Source organism: Natator depressus, chromosome 1 (assembly GCF_965152275.1).
Source record: "Natator depressus isolate rNatDep1 chromosome 1, rNatDep2.hap1, whole genome shotgun sequence".
Lineage (NCBI taxonomy): Eukaryota > Metazoa > Chordata > Testudines > Cheloniidae > Natator > Natator depressus.
In genome coordinates this window covers 7,858,940-7,878,435 of record NC_134234.1, presented here as the reverse complement: position 1 = coordinate 7,878,435, position 19,496 = coordinate 7,858,940, and the positions used below count along the sequence as shown (strand labels likewise).

The 19,496-nt window shown below is 48.1% G+C and overlaps 1 protein-coding gene and 1 long non-coding RNA gene across 3 annotated transcripts in view; both read right to left on the bottom strand.

Annotated features, from left to right (window-relative positions):
- Positions 1-10,196, bottom strand: part of LOC141980899 (sodium-dependent proline transporter-like) — a 38,369-nt gene extending 28,173 nt beyond the window's left edge. The window contains exons 1-2 of the mRNA XM_074942622.1: positions 10,167-10,196; positions 6,056-6,195 (exon numbers count right to left, since the gene is read on the bottom strand). Coding sequence (XP_074798723.1) covers positions 6,056-6,142 — 87 coding nt within the window. The 5' untranslated portion in view covers positions 6,143-6,195; positions 10,167-10,196. The remainder of the gene's footprint in view (positions 1-6,055; positions 6,196-10,166) is intronic.
- An 87-nt stretch (positions 10,197-10,283) lies between these two features.
- LOC141980891 (uncharacterized) lies at positions 10,284-19,371 on the bottom strand. 2 transcript variants are annotated; one of them, XR_012637628.1, is made up of 3 exons: positions 13,328-13,456; positions 12,886-12,978; positions 10,284-10,323 (listed from the first exon to the last, which is right to left on the bottom strand). It is a non-coding gene; the product is annotated as an uncharacterized LOC141980891 (long non-coding RNA). The 2 variants fall into 2 exon arrangements; XR_012637627.1 differs by lacking the exon at positions 13,328-13,456 and adding an exon at positions 19,237-19,371 and having other exon boundaries at positions 10,311-10,323.
- Between the last annotated feature and the right edge of the window lie 125 nt (positions 19,372-19,496).

Below are 19,496 nucleotides of genomic sequence, written 5' to 3'. Positions count from 1 at the left end.
GGCCAGCCCCAAGCCTATGGGACTCCAGCCAGCTCGCACTCCACCTACTTCACCTGCCCTAGCACCTCACTGCCTCTGACACTGAGGGGGAAGGCTGCTGGAGGGCAGCTGAGCCAGCTGGCACCCTGAGAGAGGGGCAGGATGAAGCAAATGTCAGGACAGGGCTTGATTAGTCCCTACGTCACCAGAGGAAGGAAGGAAGGAAGGAAGGAAGGAGCAGAGAGAGAGAGGGTTTCAGGGAACATGGCAGATGCTTGACTCCCAGGGCTCTCGGCAGTAGGCCAGCCGCTCTGGTATGAGTGTAGCCATCAGCTGCTGAGCAGCGGGTTTCACAGTCCGCCAGTCTTCAGGGACAGTTAGCAGCAGCAACTGAGTGGGGGAAGATTTCACATAAATCAGACTGCAGGGTGGGAGCCGAGTGAGCCCTGGACACTCCCCAGCCCCCAACTCAGGACAGCACCGCTCCTTGAACCCTAACAGCAGCCGCGATGCTCCTGGGGGAAGCCGGAGACCTTGGGAGCCGGCAGCAGCTTCTCCTGTAGCAGCTCCTTGGGGGTCTCAGGAGGCAGGTCACTGGCTCGGGCATGCGTTTTATACAGCGCTACACTGAGAAGAGCCAGTCGCCAGCAGAGAGGGAGCTGGAAAAAACAGTTCAGAGCCAGCAGGTAGAACCGAGAATGTAGGGACCAGTCCAGTGAGTGCCGGGGATGCTCAGCACCCTAGAGAAGCCAGCGGGGCCCAAAGGGGCTCAGCATCCAGCCGGGTCAGGTCCTTAAGTTATACACTCCCCTGGACTGAGTGTAACCAAAGCACCGTGCTCTGGCATTGACGAATGTCAGGTTGAAACACACACAGGCAGCAGGGTTTGGCGCACCGGCCACAGGGCCAGGAACTCATGAGTTCTAATCCCAGCTCTGCCACTGATTGGCTGCAGAGCCTTGGGCAGACTACTTGAGTCACAAAGGTTAATTTCCCCATCTGTGAAACAGGGATAATGATATTTAATCATCCACCCCAAAGGGGAGGATTATTAGTCAGTGCGGTCAGAGCCCACTGTAAATTGTGTGTCTTGAATTAAGTTTCCCTTTTGAAACAATGGGTTAAATCATGGAAAAAATGTTTCACAAAACCCAACCGCTAAGGAAAATGGCTGTAGAGGGGTCACAGACCCCCAAATCCAGCATGTTATCCCAACCCCACCTCTGCCTTGAAGAATTACAGAAACCAGAAGAGTCACTGGAGGTCAGAGGTCGTTTTGGAGCAAGGCTGATTATTATGGAAATTGAATACTGTGCATCAGTGCTTAATTTGTAATGAAAGAGGTTCTGGTCTCAAGCAATTAGGTGCTGGGGCTCAAGCAATTCTTTTACATTCATAACTGAGGCAGCAACCCAGAACTGCTAAGCCTAGAGGTGCCGGGGCTCAGCCCTGGCACAAATTAAGCGCTGTTCTGCGCTTACAGCCTCACTCAGAAGATCTGAAAGTCCTGCACAAACATGAATTTGCCCTAGCCAGGCTGGTCAGTATTGTCACTCCTGGTTTAGAAATGGGGCAACTGAGGCACACAGTGAAGAAGTGACAAGCCAGAGGTCACACCGAGTGGCAGTAGCAAAATAACCAACCTAGAAACCTTAACTTCCAGGCCCCTACTTTAACTATTAGAGAATGCTACCTCCAACCCCACTTCTCTCAAACTAAGATTGTTTTTAGGGAAAGACACAAAATGTACTCTGTGTGTGTGCTGAGGGGGAGGGGGGAAGGATTCTGATTGCCAAAATGGGTGGGAGCCAGAAATTCTCTCAGCCCCTTAGCACTGGCCGCACTACCTGCAGAGACTCCATGGATGGATAAAACAGACTCAACGCCTACAAAATGTGCTTGTAGCTGATCTGTGGAACACCATGCTGCCAGCACACTCCCTTACCTCCCCAGTTCTCTGTAACACCCACTTGTTGCATTGTCTTAATTTAGACCACAAGCTCTCTGGGGCAAGGACCATCTCTTACTATGCATTCCTACAGCACCCAGCACAATGGGGCTTGATCCTGAGTGGAGCCTCCGGGCACCTATGCAAGAGGCCATTTTAACTGGCTCTAAATCCTGGCACAATTCTTACCATCTCCCCACCCTTCTCTTCGAATGGGCATTTTCAACTTCACGTCCACCCCCGCTCCCTCGGAAGGAAAGCACTTGGGTAACAGCAGCAAATAACGTTCCCCCAAGCGGCATGTCCTATTGCTCAAGTCTATGTCACCAGCTGGTCACGTCCACCAGCCTTTGAGGCCACATCCAAGACACAACTCTGCATGCTGGGAAGCAGGAAACACATGACAAAATACCACAGGGGCTGTGCCACGCCTCTGGGCTCACATGCTGCTTCCCATGAGCGTTTAGTTCTGTTCATGCACGGAAGAGGTATTGCATGGGCAACAGCAGCCCTGACCACAGCCCCACTTCAGTTCCCGTGGCCTCCGCTGAGGCTGCTAACAAGAGGAAATCAGTCAGGGCCAGCTTTTGGAGCGTGGGTTTTCTGATGCGGAAGCCCTGTTGTCTGCTACAAGCCAGGCAGAGACCCAGACTGGCAGACACATTTCACATAGGACGCTGGACACCCAACCCTACCAAAAAAGGCTGTACTAGCTGCCACAGTGGTGTTAAGGACGGGTCGGCCAGTTTAACGAAGGAAGAATGGACTAAGGGTTAAGGTACCGGAGTGGGACCCAGCAAATCTAGGTTCTATTCCTGGGACTTCCAGTGATACCTTGGGCCAATCAGTATCCCCGCCTGTAAAAGGAGGGTGACAATGGGGGGAGGGATCGCTCAGTGGTTTGAGCATTGGCCTGCTAAACCCAGGGTTGTGAGTTCAATCCTTGAGGGGGCCATTTGGGATGTGGGGCAAAAATTGGGGATTGGTCCTGCTTTGAGCAGGGGGTGGGACTAGATGACGTCCTGAGGTCCCTTCCAACCCTGATATTCTATGACCCTTCCTCCCCGCCCCCCGTCCCTCCCAACAGGAGTGTTGTGAAGACTCACTCATTAATACATGAGGAGCTCAGATACTATGGCGACCGTAAAAGTGTCTAGTCATGGAACAGTGCATGTTATTCATAGCTTGAGCAGTCATGTGCGTTTAGCATACGTGTATTATTGTATATGATGTGGCCCCTGCTATTTCTGTACAAACAATTTAAATAGTCAGCAGGGAGAACCTACTTCCAGCTGAACTCTAGTAAGAGGCTGCACCTGCCTGCCTTCCAGACATGGACAGACAATGTCTGAAAAGCATCGTATCAAGGGGAAATTCATAAGGGGAGAAAGGGGGTCCCATCTCTCTGAATTTATTATTTTTATTATCTTAGCACCTAGGAGCCCTAGTCTGGCACCTGGCACTGGCCACTGCCAGAGACAAGATATTAGGCGAGATGGACCATTGGCCTGACGCAGTACGGCTGTTCTTATGTTCTTGGTCGAGGAGCAGGAACTCCATTGCGCTAAGTGCTGTACAGACACAGAACAAAACGATGGGCCGTGCCCCAAAAAGCTCATGGTCAAAGACAAGCGATGACAGACAGACCGATAGGGGAGCACAACGAGGCCATCCTGCTCTGTGTGATTGGCAGTGGGCTCAGGACACCAGCCATCTTTTTGGAGGCCTCACGGCAAAGGAGAGTTTTGTGGAGAGATTTGAAGGCAGACAGTGAGGTCGGTCTGTGGGCCCTTACAGGGAGGGCCTTGCAGGCTTGTGGGGCAGTGTGAGAGAACGCACAAAGGTGTTTGTTTTGAAATCTAACAAGTGGGTGATGGAGACTGGCGCTCTTGGCCTGGCCCTATTAACAACAGAGGCAGACAGAGCCCGTTCTGAGCCACCGAGTGGCATATTCATTACACCCCGGCTGGCACTCTGTGTTTCATAGTGTTATTGTGCAGTTATCTCAATTGCATAGCTATCGTCTCTGTGTACGGTAAACACACTAGGGCCGGCTAAGCCAGCGCCCTTGGGTGGGTGACGTCACTTGGTACCGCCCAGCAAAACCCTGATCACTCATGTTCCTTTCAGCAGGAGGCCTGCACTGAGTCACAAGTAGGGCTCTGCAATGGGCAGGACCGCAGGCAAGAGTGCCCCAAAGACTACGGCGGGGGGGGGGGGGGGGGAGGGAGGGAGGTAGGAGATCAGAGAGTTGCCGTTAGCCATGATAACAGGGGACATGTGTATGGGAAGAGGGTGTGGGATCAGGAGTTTGTCATTCCACATCCCGGCCCCCTTATCAGGAGTGGAGATGGGGCTGACCCACATGGTGCCCCCTGCAGGCAGTTGTGATGTTTGTGATAGGACCAGTGCTGATGACAGGGCCCTGTTTCTTTTCTCTGTGGTGCAGCAACACAAGAGCAATTGCCAGAAACCTGAAAGGGCAGCCACACCCCAGCATAGCCTGCAGCTCCCTCAGATAGGCCAGCTTTACATGACTAACGCCCATGGCAGGGTCCCACGGAAACCCAGCTGCGCAGAACCAAAAGGCCCAGGATGGCAGCTCTGAGCAGTAAATCATATTTGCCTCTGTGGACCCTGCGCTGCTAACCCACCTGTCACACGAAACCCACAGCACCACACGCTTAGTCACATGAGGGCTGCAAAGGCAAGAAGAGGAAGAGAGCTCTGTCTATTTCAGTCTCCTACACAGACACTCTGGGAGCCGCATACATTAGTCACATCTGCTCAATGGCATCAAGGTGCTGGCCACGGTGTATCAGCTGGGTCTCATGCATGGGAAATACACCAGCCACAGTCTTTCCTGCATGCATGCAGCAAGTCAGACTAAATCAGTGGGTGGAGAGCATCTGGTGCAGCTCACTTAGATCAAGAGAGAGCACTGCATTCTGGGAGTTATATTACCCACAGGTCTCTCCCTCGTATTAAAGGAGAAGGCAGGTGGAAACTGTTTCATTTCCTGCATTAGGTGAAACTTTTATGCACCTGGCAAGTTGTCAGTGTCATCACATCAGTCACGCAAAGTGTGGGAAACTGTTCCAGACAAAGGATGGGCAAGATCTGGATAGGATTTATGGTCTATGAGTTTTTACACTCCTCTGTTGGGGGATTGTAATTCTAAACTACCATAGAACTAGAAGCACAAAAATAGGAAAGACCACCACTGTAAAGCTACACTCCTAAGATTATAAATGATCTTACTTAAACCTTTTGATCTCGGATTCTTTGTAACCATATGCAATATATACTATCTTAAAGATGTTTCAGGGATTAAACACACACACAAAATCCCTCCAAGGAAATCCCGAACTAAGGCAATTAGTGGGCCAGATTCCAATCTCAGTAACTCCGCTAAAGCAAATAGAGTCATCACTCCAAATCTACCTGTGTAACCGACCAAGATTGGAATCTGTAGCTGCCTGCTACAGGCTAGTGGGACAGGGGTGCCGGAGAACCCTACTTATGGTAGGAGCTACAAAATGTAACAGCAAGTACACACAGCCAGCTTTGCAGCTCTGAACTGCATGACTTTTGATGAGAGCCTGTCACCTTTAGTAAAAAGAAAAAAGAAAAGGAGTACTTGTGGCACCTTAGAGACTAACCAGTTTATCTGAGCATGAGCTTTCGTGAGCTACAGCTCACTTCATCGGATGCGCGAAAGCTCATGCTCAAATAAACTGGTTAGTCTCTAAGGTGCCACAAGTACTCCTTTTCTTTTTCCTTTTTACGAATACAGACTAACACGGCTGTTACTCTGAAACCTGTCACCTTTAGGTCACAAGTTCAAGCCAAGCCCAGTCAACACCCAGAGAGGAAGAACTGGAAAGTTTGGTGCTCAGGTGAAAGTAGGTGCGTGCATGGGATGTCTCAGACATTTGCTCAGATCTCAACAGGGAGTGATCCCAGCTGAATGGGGCCTCGAGAGCTCCCCCTCCCAAGTCATGATTCAGGTGGGGAAGCCTGCCCTGGGGCTGCCAGTCTGGAGATAATCAGAGACTCACAGCCCCATCCCCGGACACCTAGACAGGAAGAAAGTAAGAGTCCTTGCTCAAGCCCGGCTATACTCACCGGCATCACCGTTGCAGGCATTTCCTGCTCCAGGAAGTCACTCTGCCTTATACCCTCGGTGGCCCATTGTTCAGGGAACAGCTTCATTCCAAGACTGTGGGTGAATGAAAGGAGCCAGCAGAGGAAGAACCTACTACAGCCTAAGCCACGGCAAGGCAGGAAGAAAGACAGACATTAGGGAACTGTAGCCCATATCACTCTCACCTGGGGGCCAGGTGAAGCCCCGCCCCTTAGCCTCACATGTCACCTGGGATTCTTCACAGTAACCAGAACCCACCCTCACTCAGGCAAGGCAGCGCTCCCCAAGCTTAAAGAGACACCGTCCCTTTCTGTGCATGCAGCAGGCAAGGGAATAAGGGAGATGTCACACAGTGGGAGGCTGAATTACTATTGTTGCCTGCCTGGGAAGATCTTAAGGAGCTGGGTGCTTTGCAGACACATGAAGAGACATGGTCCCTGTCCCAAGCAGCTTGCTTATGAGCATCTCCCACCTTTGGCAGGGACCAGGAACACAACTTGCTAATTAGGATTAATTCGTTAATGTTTGTGCAGTGCTTTGCAAATGTGCAATGCTGTCAACTTGCTAATTACACATCACTCACCACCCCTGGGGGCAACCAACTGTCAGGATCAATGTGGGGAAAGGGGCAAAGATTCATAGATGTCCCTGCAAGCCAAACTGTACCCTTCAGCACTCCCCAAGGATGGGCCCAACCCATCACTTGTCCTCAAAATTCAACCTGACTCCCCATCTCCTGGGCTTGGCGGAATGGGGGACGTGTTCTGCTTTGTATGCAAGAAGGTGCAGGTTCAAGTCCTTACTTAGGCAACCCAAGTTCAACTCCTTACTCTGCCCCAGATTTCCCATCTGATCTTGGGCAAGTCCCTTAGTGTCTGTTTGCCTCAGTTTGGATAATTGCCCTGTCCTACCTCCCCCTCACTGGTTGTTGTGACAATAAATACATTAAAGATTGTAAAGTGCTGAGATGCTACAATAATAGGAGCCATGTAAGTACTTACACTAGATAGGTAACGTCACCCTCACGGTCCTGCACACTAGTGAACAGACTTTGGGATACGTAGGGGGTGGCGAGCTATTCCTCAGTGGACTGTTCCGAACAGTTCCGGCCTCAGGAAACTCTTTGAAATGGTTTACAACTTTCAGGCTGACCTAAGCATGGGCAGAAGCTCACAGGCAGACATTTATTTAGCTGCCCATCAGGTACTGCTATTCTTATCTCCAGAGCCAAGGAATGCATCTCAAAGACCTCCTTTATAATAATCTCACACTAAGCTACACTTCCCTTGCAGATGCATCTTAATACTGATGTCACTGAAAACATTATGTTAAAAGAACATTGAGATTCTCATGGGTAATAATTTATGCCTGCCAGAAAGAGTCCAAAAGGCATTTATATACAAGACACACAATGGTGTCCTTAAGAGCCACTGCCTAATACATTGCTCTTTCTAGGCTGCAGAAAACAGTGTACGTTGTCTAGTCGGAAATAACACACGTTCATGCATTTGTAGACTGTATCAAATGAATAGAGGCAAATATTTCCTACTTTTGGGGTACTTCCCCATGCAACCTGAACACTAGGCTTAGCAGAACTGTTACTAATTTAAATGGATCATATCAATGTTTATTTTGAAACATTTTAAATGTGTATAAAGAAAAGGAGTACTAGTGGCACCTTAGAGACTAACCAATTTATTTGAGCATAAGCTTTCGTGAGCTACAGCTCACTTCATTGGATGCATTCAGTGGAAAATACAATGAGGAGATTTATATACACACAGAACATGAAAAAATGGGTGTTATCATACACACTGTAACCAGAGTGATCACTTAAGATGAGCTATTACCAGCACTCTCTCGTTGGAGTCTGTTTTTGAAGTCTTTTTGTTCTAATATTGTGACCTTTAGGTCTGAAATCGAGTGACCAGAGAGATTGAAGTGTTCTCCGACTGGTTTATGAATGTTATAATTCTTGACATCTGATTTGTGTCCATTTATTCTTTTATGTAGAGACTGTCCAGTTTGCCCAATGTACATGGCAGAGGGGCATTGCTGGCACTTGATGGCATATATCACATTGGTAGATGTGCAGGTGAACAAGCCTCTGATAGTGTGGCTGATGTGATTAGGCCCTATGATGGTGTGTCCTGAATAGATATGTGGACACAGTTGGCAATGGGCTTTGTTGCAAGGATAGGTTCCTGGGTTAGTGGTTCTGTTGTGTGGTATGTGGTTGCTGGTGAGTATTTGCTTCAGGTTGGGGGACTGTCTGTAGGCAAGAACTGGCCTGTCTCCCAAGATTTGTGAGAGTGATGGGTCATCCTTCAGGATAGGTTGTAGATCCTTGATGATGCGTTGGAGGGGTTTTAGTTGGGGGCTGAAGGTGACGGCTAGTGGCGTTCTGTTATTTTCTTTGTTGGGCCTATCCTGTAGTAGGTGACTTCTGGGTACTCTTATGGCTCTGTCAATTTGTTTCTTCACTTCAGCAGGTGGGTATTGCAGTTGTAAGAATGCTTGATAGAGATCTTGTAGGTGTTTGTCTCTGTCTGAGGGATTGGAGCAAATGCGGTTGTATCGCAGAGCTTGGCTGTAGACGATGGATCGTGTGGAGTGGTCTGGGTGAAAGCTGGAGGCATGTAGGTAGGAATAGCGGTGAGTAGGTTTCCGGTATAGGGTGGTGTTTATGTGACCATCGCTTATTAGTACCGTGGTGTCCAGGAAGTGGATCTCTTGTGTGCACTGGTCCAGGCTGAGGTTGGACCAACAAGTCTCCAATGAGAGACTGCTGAATTGGGATTAATTTGCAAACTGGATACAATTAACTTAGGCTTGAATAGAGACTGGGAGTGGATGTGTCATTACACAAAGTAAAACTATTTCCCCATGTTTATTTCCCCCACCCCACACTGCTCCTCGGACGTTCCTGTTAACTGCTGAAAATGGCCCACCTTGATTATCACTACAAAAGGTTTTCTCCCCCCCCCCCCCCCGCTCTCCTGCTGGTAATAGCTCATCTTAAGTGATCACTCTCCTTACAGTGTGTATGACAACACCCATTTTTTCATGTTCTGTGTGCATATAAATCTCCTCATTGTATTTTCCACTGAATGCATCCAATGAAGTGAGCTGTAGCTCACGAAAGCTTATGCTCAAATAAATTGGTTAGTCTCTAAGGTGCCACTAGTACTCCTTTTCTTTTTGCGGATACAGACTAACACGGCTGCTACTATGAAACCTTTAAATGTGTATGTATGTCAATTTTCACAGCTGCGGGAAATTATGCGGGTTATCAGACCATAGTTATTTAAGGACAGTAGACATAGAGATTCAAAGAGCTAAAGCTCTAGAACTGTTGACACACAAATTGTCAATATCACATTCAAAATATATAAAGTAAATCTCCCTAAATCAAACTCTAATACGTTCTCAGGCAGCATTTTGCTTACTTTGCCTCCTTGTAGACTTTGATTGTGATAATTGGAAATATTGGTTTGTCTGTGTATGTACAGTGAAATTGACATTTATTAACATTTACCGATAAAAATCTAATTCTCCCAAGCCTACTTAACGCTCATTTAGTTTTTTAAATGGAATTTCCTAGGGTTTTTTCTTTTAAAAAAACAGAGAAAAAGCCACACACCACCATGTCCCTCAGAAGGTCCATAGGAGGGAGACACTCCCTCTGTGCCATAGTAACACCCAGGGTTTTTTTTTCACCTTAGGGGTTTTACACAGAACCCTGCCTCATTCTCTGTGACCCTCACAGGATGGGCAGTGAATGAGATGAGAGCTATTGAGGAGCCTTGCCTCACTATCTGCACATCATACAGGCCATTCAGGTAGTAAACACACACCCAGATAGGCAGACAGAAAGGGTTCCATGAATGAGACATGGCATGCATTGAATGAGGTCAGTCTCCCATGCACACCACACCAACTGTGCATTTAAAAAAAACAATGCATCTTTAAAATGTACATTACATAAAGCAGGACCCCACTCTGCACATTTCTCTGCACTGAACTATGCATGTCCTTTATCAGATGTGCAAGGCCTGGTGTAGGCTTATAAGGCTCACCACAGACACCTACCTGCAATCCAAATGTTGGAGCTACTGAAAAGCTGCAGGGCAGCTCCAATCTGGGGAGCAGAGCATGGGAGGCGATGGGAAAGCACATGTCACTGCAGAACAAGTCTGACTACCTTCCACCAATTTATTTGTTGTCTCTCCTTCTCTCTCTCTTTTTCCTGTTGAAGTAAAATGGAAAGAAACTTTAGAATAAAAATTCAGAAGTCCTGGATCTCAGCTCCCCAGAGCTTCTGCTCCCTCTGGGTTGATGCAATGGCCCTAAAGATTTGCTTGCTGGTGCAAATTCAAATGAGAAATAAGGCACACATTTTGAACAGTGGGGGTGATTAACCACCAGAACAAACTACCAGGGGAAGTGATGGATTCTCTCTCTCTCTCTCTCAAAGTCTCCAAATCTCATTGCAGGATGGGGTTCAACCCCTTTAATCTTTGTGTAATGTGTTAGCTTTTCTCTCTGAGTTTTAATTTTTATTTTCATTTCCAGAGTACTAATGAATTTTCTGATTGTTTTTCATTTTGAATCAGTGACCTCTAGTGCTCGGTTTGGTTCATTACAAGAGAGTTATAGCATTACGTTGACACAGAGCCTGGTTTTCAAAAGCAGCCACTACTCCAGCGGAAGTCAAAGCGAGCTGCAGGTGCTCAGCATCCCTGAAAATCAGGCCCCCATCCTGCATGTCAATGCAGAGCAGATAAGACCTCAGTTATTACTAGGCCTGGAAGTCTGGGCTTGTTATTAGTAAATGTCAGTAATAGAAATTGATGAACAATTTTTACAAACAGGTAAAGTGTGAAAAATGCTGCTTGAAAACTTATGAGAGCTTGATTTAAGGATATCTACTTTGTATATTTTGACATGTGTTGTTGAAAATTTGTATCCCAAAGTTATAAAGCGTTAACTTTTGAATCTTAACAACTACTGCCTGACCCCCCCCCCCCCATGTTTGATGACCACATACCTTCCTGCAACTGTAAACATTTACATTGATAAAAAAGCTGAAACCTCATAATTTTGTCCAACTGCTAAAATTTAAATCGATAAAAATAAAAAATGCTTAAAATTAGACATCGATAGGATCTGCTGAAATTATATTTTAAAAAATCAAATTCTGCCAAAGGTTAGTAATTATGGTCTGGTAGAGCAAACTCCCTGGAACTCATTTCATTTGAGGGCTGAGCCACATTGCCGGGATTTCAAACTGACCCCACAGACCATGGGCATTTCAAACCTGTGTTTTCCAGTGGCTCTCAATTGTTCCAGATGACTGTATCCCTTTCAGGAGTCTGATTTGTCTTGCGTACCCCCAAGTTTCACCTCACTTAAAAACTACTTGCTTACAAAATCAGATATAAAAATACAAAAGTGTCCCAGCCCACTATTCCTGACAAATGGCTCACTTTCTCATGTTTACCATATAATTATAAAATAAACCAGTTGGAATATAAATATTGTGCTTACACATTTCAGTGTATCGTATACAGATCATTGTCTGTATGAAACTTTAGTTTCTACTGACTTTGCTAGTGCTTTTTATGCAGCCTGTTGTAACACTAGGTAAATATCTAGATGAGTTGATGTACCCCCGGAAAAATCTCTGCGTACCCCCAGGGGTACATGTACCCCTGGTTGAGAACCACTGTTTTAGATCTCTCAGCTATTCCCTTCTCCAGTCTATGGGTATCCCAGGGTTTGCATGTGTTACATTTACCAGCACATCCCACTGACGTTAAAGCCCTGGAAAAATAATCACTACAACCCTCACTCCCCAGTATGGGATGTGGGGGCTGCACTGTGAGACAGGACATGAAAGGAAATACCAAGGAAGGCGGGGGGGGGGGGGGAAGGGGAGAAGAGAGAAAGAGGGATAGTGAGGAACATAGAGAAGGGGAGAGGAGGGAATAAAACTGATCCTGTTTTCAGTGCATGTGCCCTATGTCCCTTCCAAGTTAAACAGCCTCTTGGGGAGGAAAAGAACCATCAGAGGACAGCAGTTTGAGCAGCACCTCCACACGCTGGGCAAAGCCAGAGGCCACGAGCAGCAGCAGCGTTGGTCACGATACACAGGTCAGAGGAACCCACAATCTGACAATGCCTGTGACTCGTTAACTTTCAGCCTCTCGCTCTCTTAAAATGATTTTTTTTTAAAATAAATTTGATGTGACTCTAGCGCGGGCGAAAGGTGCCAGACTGGCCGCCCTTGGACAGCAACGTTCTTTGCTCATCCACAGCTTCTATGCAACACAGACAGTGAGGAGGTAGCTTCTCCTGTACCATCCCCAGCGGGGCAGAAAGGGTGAGGGGGTAGTTTTAGTCTTCAGGTCTATTCAGCCCTTGGGCTCTTTGCTGAGTATGCCAACTAGCAGGGCAATTGGTGTTTTCCGTGATGTAAATGCCTGTCCATTTGGGACTGGACTGAGGCCATCACCTCCTTTGACAAAGGCCAATCACCAGATAATAACTACCATTGGAACAGAGCTAACTTTGATCAGTGATCTAGCCCTGAAAGGCTCCGTATCATTTCCAATCTCTGGCTCCAGCCAATTGCTCATCTCCCTGGTCTTGTTTTTATCTATCCTTTCTCATCACCATACATTGCAGTGAATGTCAATATCTGATCTCTCCTAAGTCCCTACTTCCCTGCCACAAGCAGCTCTCTGCCCATTTACTGCCCAACCCAGAACACCATGTTCATTTCTCTGAGTCTGCCTTGCATACGTACGTTTCCATGGCATTTCAGGAGCTCTTCAGGAATCTCACACAATTCTGTATCTAGATGCCGTTGTTTACAACCTTTTTTCAGTGGAGCAAAATCCTGAAAAGCAGAAAGTGTCCATTTCATCCAAGTCTAGTCCCAGCAGCCATGGCTGGGAGGCTGAAAGATGTGGAAAACTGAACCGATCAAAATTTAAAAAAAAAATAATAAACAAACAACTTTCATCTGAAAAACTTGTTTATCCAAAATCCCCCATCACAAAATCTTCCATTCAGCTGAAAACCCTGTGTATCTTAATGACTTTTATGTCCCCCACTTTGCTTGCATACATAAACCTCCTTCTCTGTGGTGTGATGACAATCTAAACTGAGTAGTCCATGAGAAAAAAGGAAACTGGCCATACAAACTTGTTTTGTTGGAGGGAAATGAAGCAAGAAAAGAGACCTGCCTTGGGCTACTGTGGTAACTTCCACTTTGCAGCATCTTCCATAGCAGGGTTACGGTTACATGACTGCCCAAGGGCCAAACCCTTGTGACAAGAGCCACTGAAGTCTAGTGAGTAAAGCAAGCAGGATTTGAGCCCCCCCCCCCCCCGCTCCAAAAGTAGCTGAGACCTGATTCTCCATCACCCTGCACCCCATGTAGTCAATTCTGCCTGTGCAAAATGCTGTCAAGTGAGTCTAGAATGGTAGAGTTTTTACACCCATTTTACACAGCTGTTAGGTTCACTGATTTCCACAGCAAAACCTGATCATTCTAAACAGCCCCATTGCAGATGCTTAAGTGTTTTGCATAACAGAGATTGACTGGACATAAGCATGTAAATAAATAGGCCGTGGAAAATCAGGAACCTATACTTCCTTCTTCTTACAGGCCAGATCCTGCAAAGTGCTGATTGTTCACAACACAGCAAAAGAATCTATATAGGCTAAACTAGAATTTCCATGGATGTCTATAGGAGTTGACAGGTTTCAGAGTAACAGCCGTGTTAGTCTGTATTCGTAAAAAGAAAAAAGAAAAGGAGTACTTGTGGCACCTTAGAGACTAACCAGTTTATTTGAGCATGAGCTTTCGTTGAGGGCACCGGGTGTTTCTTTTGATCATGCTGTATGTGTTCTGTTTACTGGAAGAAATACATTCTTACTACTGAGCTCCGTTCTAGTCCACCTCACCCATGGTCATTATCCAGAAACCTTGAGTTCAGTTGACAGTGGTGTGCAACAGAAAGGACCTGAGTTCAGTTGTTCACAGACCCAGGTTGTATCTGCAGGGTTGGCAGGTAGAAAGAACTAAGTTAGACTGAACACATTTTACCGTGGAAATCAGCGAGAGAATAACTATGGAAAAAGAAAAGGAGTGCTTGTGGCACTGTAGAGACTAACCAATTTATTTGAGCATAAGCTTTGGTGAGCTACAGCTCACTTCATCGGCCTCTTTTACATCTCTTAGGGCTTTTTTAAGGTCAGGCTTGACAAAGCCCTGGCTGGGATGATTTAACTGGGAATTGGTCCTGCTTCGAGCAGGGGGTTGGACTAGATGACCTTCTGGGGTCCCTTCCAACCCTGATATTCTATGATTCTATGAACTGGGAGAAAGACCAGTGAGCGCAGCATGGGCTGCAGCGGAACCAGGCTGTGTTCTCCCCACAGCAGACCTTTCCAAGACCTACTCCTTCAAAACATACCACTGCAGGTTCTGAAAACTGCTCTGCTTTATGTCCTAATCAGTTCCAAGAAATTCCCTCTTCACATCCTTGATATTAGGGTACTGCAAGACTTGTAGCTGTGTGCATTTCCTAGTAGCTTTTACCCCCCTAAGCAGGGCTACTGTTTAAATGGGAGACCTGATAAGAGTATCATAGTGCTGGTTAGGCAGTAGCTGGCCACTTCTGGTCCGAGTCAGTACTGAACCGATGCCCTAATGTGCAGCGAAGGAGCACCCTCTGCTGCAAGCAGCTCATTTTCCAGAAAAAAATGAATAATTGCGGTCCCAACACTAAAGCTCCTAGGGCAATTTTTGTTCAAACCGTGGTGTTACATTCTGCCTCTTTAATTTTCCTTGCATGATGGCATTCTCTCAGCTTCCTGTCTTACGGAGTTGCATAACCTTGTTAAGCAGCTGCTGCATTTCCTCCCAGAGCTGGCTGCCTTTCAAAGGTAGAAGAAGTGATTTCTGTATAGAATTAGTAAACAGCATGTTGTCTTCTGGATGAAAGGTGCTGTATATGACAAATGTTATGGGTCGGGCTAAACCCTGCTATTATGGGTGGGGTGTAACTGCCACCTTACATTCAGGATAAATATAAAGAAGCCATTGCAAACAGGTGATGGAAACAGTTAAGGAGCCTCCACCTCAAACACTGGCCCACGTCTCCAGCCAAAACAAAGCCATTATACCCATTCGAAATGCAGCTGCAAAAATCTTTCTCCCACGCTGCTCCTTCTGCATGAGAGGAGCTGACTGTGAAAAACTGTAAAGCAACCACATTGGCCTCTTTTACATCTCTTAGGGCTTGTCTACACTGTCACTTTGCAGTGCTGTGACTTTCTCACTCAAGGGTGTGAAAAAACATTCCCCGGGCGCTGCACGTTTCAGGGCTGTAACGTGCCAGCATAGATAGTGCACAAGCGCTGGGAGCTACGCCCCTCGTGGAGGTGGTTTTTTTAGCCGTGGCAGTGCTTTAATGCTGCCAGTGAAGATGTGCGCTTATTAAAACCAACCTACGCTGTGGTGCCTACTAAATGCTTGGTAACTGTTAGGCTGCTGAAGTTCTGTGACTGCTGCTAATTACATAGTCTTTAGACACTATCATAACGGCCTCATTATTTGCAGCTGTTTGTTATATTAAACCAGTAGTTCTCAAACTTTTGTACTGGTGACCCCTTTCACATAGCAAGCTGCTGAGTGTGACCCCCCCCCCCTTTATACATTAAAAACACTTTTAAATATATTTAACACCGTTATAAATGCTGGAGGCAAAGTGAGGTTTGGGGTGGAGGCTGACAGCTCGCGACCCCCCATGTAATAACCTTGCCACCCCCTGAGGGGTCCCGACCCCCAGTTTGAGAACCTCTGAATTAAACTGTTGTCTCATCTTATTCTTAGACCTGCTCTATGCTTAAAATTTACATTGACATAAGTACATTGCTCAGGGACGTGAAACATCCACACCCATGGATGATGCAGCCATATAGGTATGCAGGCCTAACTCCAGGTGTAGACACAGGCAGGTGCTGCCCTCGTTCAGGGAGGTGGTGGTCCTACAATGGAAAAGCCCCTTACATCACTGCTGCGTCTACACTACAAGGTTATGCCAGTATAGCTGCAGCACTGTATCTATGCTTCTAGTCTCTGTAGTATAGACGTGGCTCTAGATAGTGAGGGACAAATTTTTGCTATACGCATGCACGATATCTAGTAACCTGGGTCCCTCATATCTGATCAGTGGCCTAGAGAGACAGGTATCTGCAACAGGTAGTAGCCTAACACAAACAATGCATAATAATAGTAAGATCTTTTTGGGAGAGTGGATGGTAGAAAAAGTAGTCTAGTGACGCCATCTACTGGGGACGTGGAAAAATTGCTTTAGTTCTGGATTAATTTACAGATGAAAGGGAGGACATAAAAGGAAACTGATTTAATATTTTTGTGTGGACAACTCCCCCAGGTGGACACATTATTCCCTAACAAAAGTGATTTTATTCTAGAATACTCGCTTTGGAAGTAATTATTTGGGAGTAATTACTGGGAAGAAGGATAAAGGAGTTTGAGGCGCAAGTGGTCTTCTCATCCACCCCCCACCCCGTGGAAGGAAAAGGCCTGGGTAGAGACCGTCGAATCCTGGAAGTCAATGAATGGCTACGCAGGTGGTGTTGGAGAGAAGGTTTTGGATTCTTTGACCATGGGATGGTGTTCCAAGAAGGAGGAGTGCTAGGCAGAGATGGGCTAACAAAGAGAGAGGGAAGCACTTAGATGATAGGAAAGTGATCAGGAACAGTCAGCATGGATTCACCAAGGGCAAGTCATGTCTGACTAATCTAATTGCCTTCTATGACGAGATAACTGGCTCTGTGGATGAGGGGAAAGATGTGGACGTGTTATTCCTTGACTTTAGCAAAGCTTTTGAGACGGTCTCCCACATTATTCTTGCCAGCAAGTTAAAGAAGTATGGGCTGGATGAATGGACTATAAGGTGGATAGAAAGTTGGCTAGATTGTTGGGCTCAACGGGTAGTGATCAATGGCTCCATGTCTAGTTGGCAGCCGGTATCAAGTGGAGTGCCCCAAGGGTCGGTCCTGGGGCCGGTTTTGTTCAATATCTTCATAAATGATCTGGAGGATGGTATGGATTGCACCCTCAGCAAGTTTGCAGATGACACTAAACTGGGAGGAGAGGCAGATACGCTGGAGGATAGGGATAGGATACAGAGGGACCTAGACAAATTAGAAGATTGGGCCAAAAGAAATCTGATGAGGTTCAGCAAGGACAAGTGCAGAGTCCTGCACTTAGGACGGAAGAATCCCATGCACCGCTACAGACTAGGGACCGAATGGCTCGGCAGCAGTTCTGCAGAAAAGGACCTAGGGGTTACAGTGGACGAGAAGCTGGATATGAGTCAACAGTGTGCCCTTGTTGCCAAGAAGGCCAATGGCATTTTGGGATGTATATGTAGGGGCATTGCCAGCAGATCGAGGGACGTGATCGTTCCCCTCTATTCAACATTGGTGAGGCCTCATCTGGAGTACTGTGTCCAGTTTTGGGTCCCACACTAGAAGGATGTGAAAAAGTTGGAAAGAGTCCAGCGGAGGGCAACAAAAATTATTTGGGGGCTGGAACACATGAGTTATGAGGAGAGGCTGAGGGAACTGGGATTGTTTAGTCTGCAGAAGAGAAGAATGAGGGGGGATTTGATAGCTGCTTTCAACTATCTGAAAGGGAGTTCCAAAGAGGATGGATCTAGCCTGTTCTCAGTAGTAGCAAATGACAGAACAAGGAGTAATGGTCTCAAATTGCAGTGGGGGAGGTTTAGGTTGGATATTAGGAAAAACTTTTTCACTAGGAGGGCAGTGAAACACTGGAATGCGTTACCTAGGGAGGTGGTGGAATCTCCTTCCTTAGAAGTTTTTAAGGTCAGGCTTGACAAAGCCCTGGCTGGGGTGATTTAGTTGGGGATTGGTCCTGCTTTGAGCAGGGGGTTGGACTAGATGACCTCCTGAGGTCCCTTCCAGCCCTGATATTCTATGATTCTATGATACTCTGGAATTAAATCACTTTTATTCAAGAACAGAATGTCCATATGGGGTAATTATTCCAGATTAGCTAAATTAGAGCGGAATTGTTATTCCGCCACAGCAGAATGAGTATTGTGGAACAGCCAAGTTAAGTCAATTTCCCTGTGCAGACAAGCTTTGGGGGAAATGCCTTGGCAGTAGCATGGCTAGCGGAAGTGGGGCCTTCCCTACCTCTGCACAGCCCGGGTGCCCCCCAACTTCTACGCTCGACAGTTATTTTCATCAGAACTGAAGACTCGCCAAGCAAGGGTGAGTGATGGGGCTAGGACCTCACAGCACTTTAGCCCTCCTGTGGGAATCCCGCACCCAGGGGCTCGGGCCCCACGTTTGGGCCATTCACGCTGGTTGAGAGGTGCAGACCGGCCCCAAGGGGAGAGACCTCCAAGAGGTCCCCCTCACCCATGAGGGGCCCTCTTCCCCCAGGGAGTTTCCCCTTCTCTTCCCATCCCCCCATGAGTGTCATCCCCACCCCTCTTGGAGTCCCCCATTCCCCAGGGAGTCTCCTCCTTCTCTTCCCCTCCCCCCAGGAATCTCCCATCCTCTTATGAGTGCTCCCCAACCCCCAGGGAGTCCCCCCCTTCTCTTCCCCTCCCCCCACGAGTGTCCCCTTCCCTCACGGAATCTTCTCACCACTCTCTTCCCCGCCCCCCAGGGAGTCTCCCTCCCCATCTGCCCCTCCCCCCGGGAGTCTCCCCTCCCCATGTCTTCCCCTCCCCACCCCGAGTACCTCCCTCCCCCCCATCTGCCCCCCCGAGTGTCCCCCTCCCCCCATCTTCCCCTCCCCCCGGGAGTCTCCCCTCCCCACGTCTTCCCCTCCCCCCGGAGTGTCCCCCTCCTCCCCGAGTGTCCCTCTGCCCCAGGGAGTCTCCCCTCCCCATCTGCCCCTCCCCCCCGCGAGTGCCCCCCTCCCCCAGGGAGTCTCCCCCCCGTCTGCCCCTCCGCCCCGAGTGTCCCCCTCCCCCGGGAGTCTCCCCTCTCCCCGTCCGTCCTTCCCGCCATGAGGGAGCCCCCGGGCCGGCCGCTCCACTGGGCGAACCCCGGGCCGGAAGCAGCCCCGCTCCCGCACCTCCGCCGGGCATCTGAAGTGAGGGGACGGAAAGGCGGGCTCTCGGCCGCCATCTTGGAACCGGGCAAAGCTGCCGCCCTTGCCCCGCGTTGTTCCCTTCCCCCTGTGCCGCGTTCCCCGGGGGAGAGGGCGAGCAGGGAGGGGCCGAGGAAGCGCTGGGCCCCGGGCCGGGTTGGGCCATGATGGAGCCCCGGGTCAGGCCGCTGCCCGTATCCAAGATGGCGGCCGCGGCCTCCACCGGGCGGGGAGGAGGCGGGACG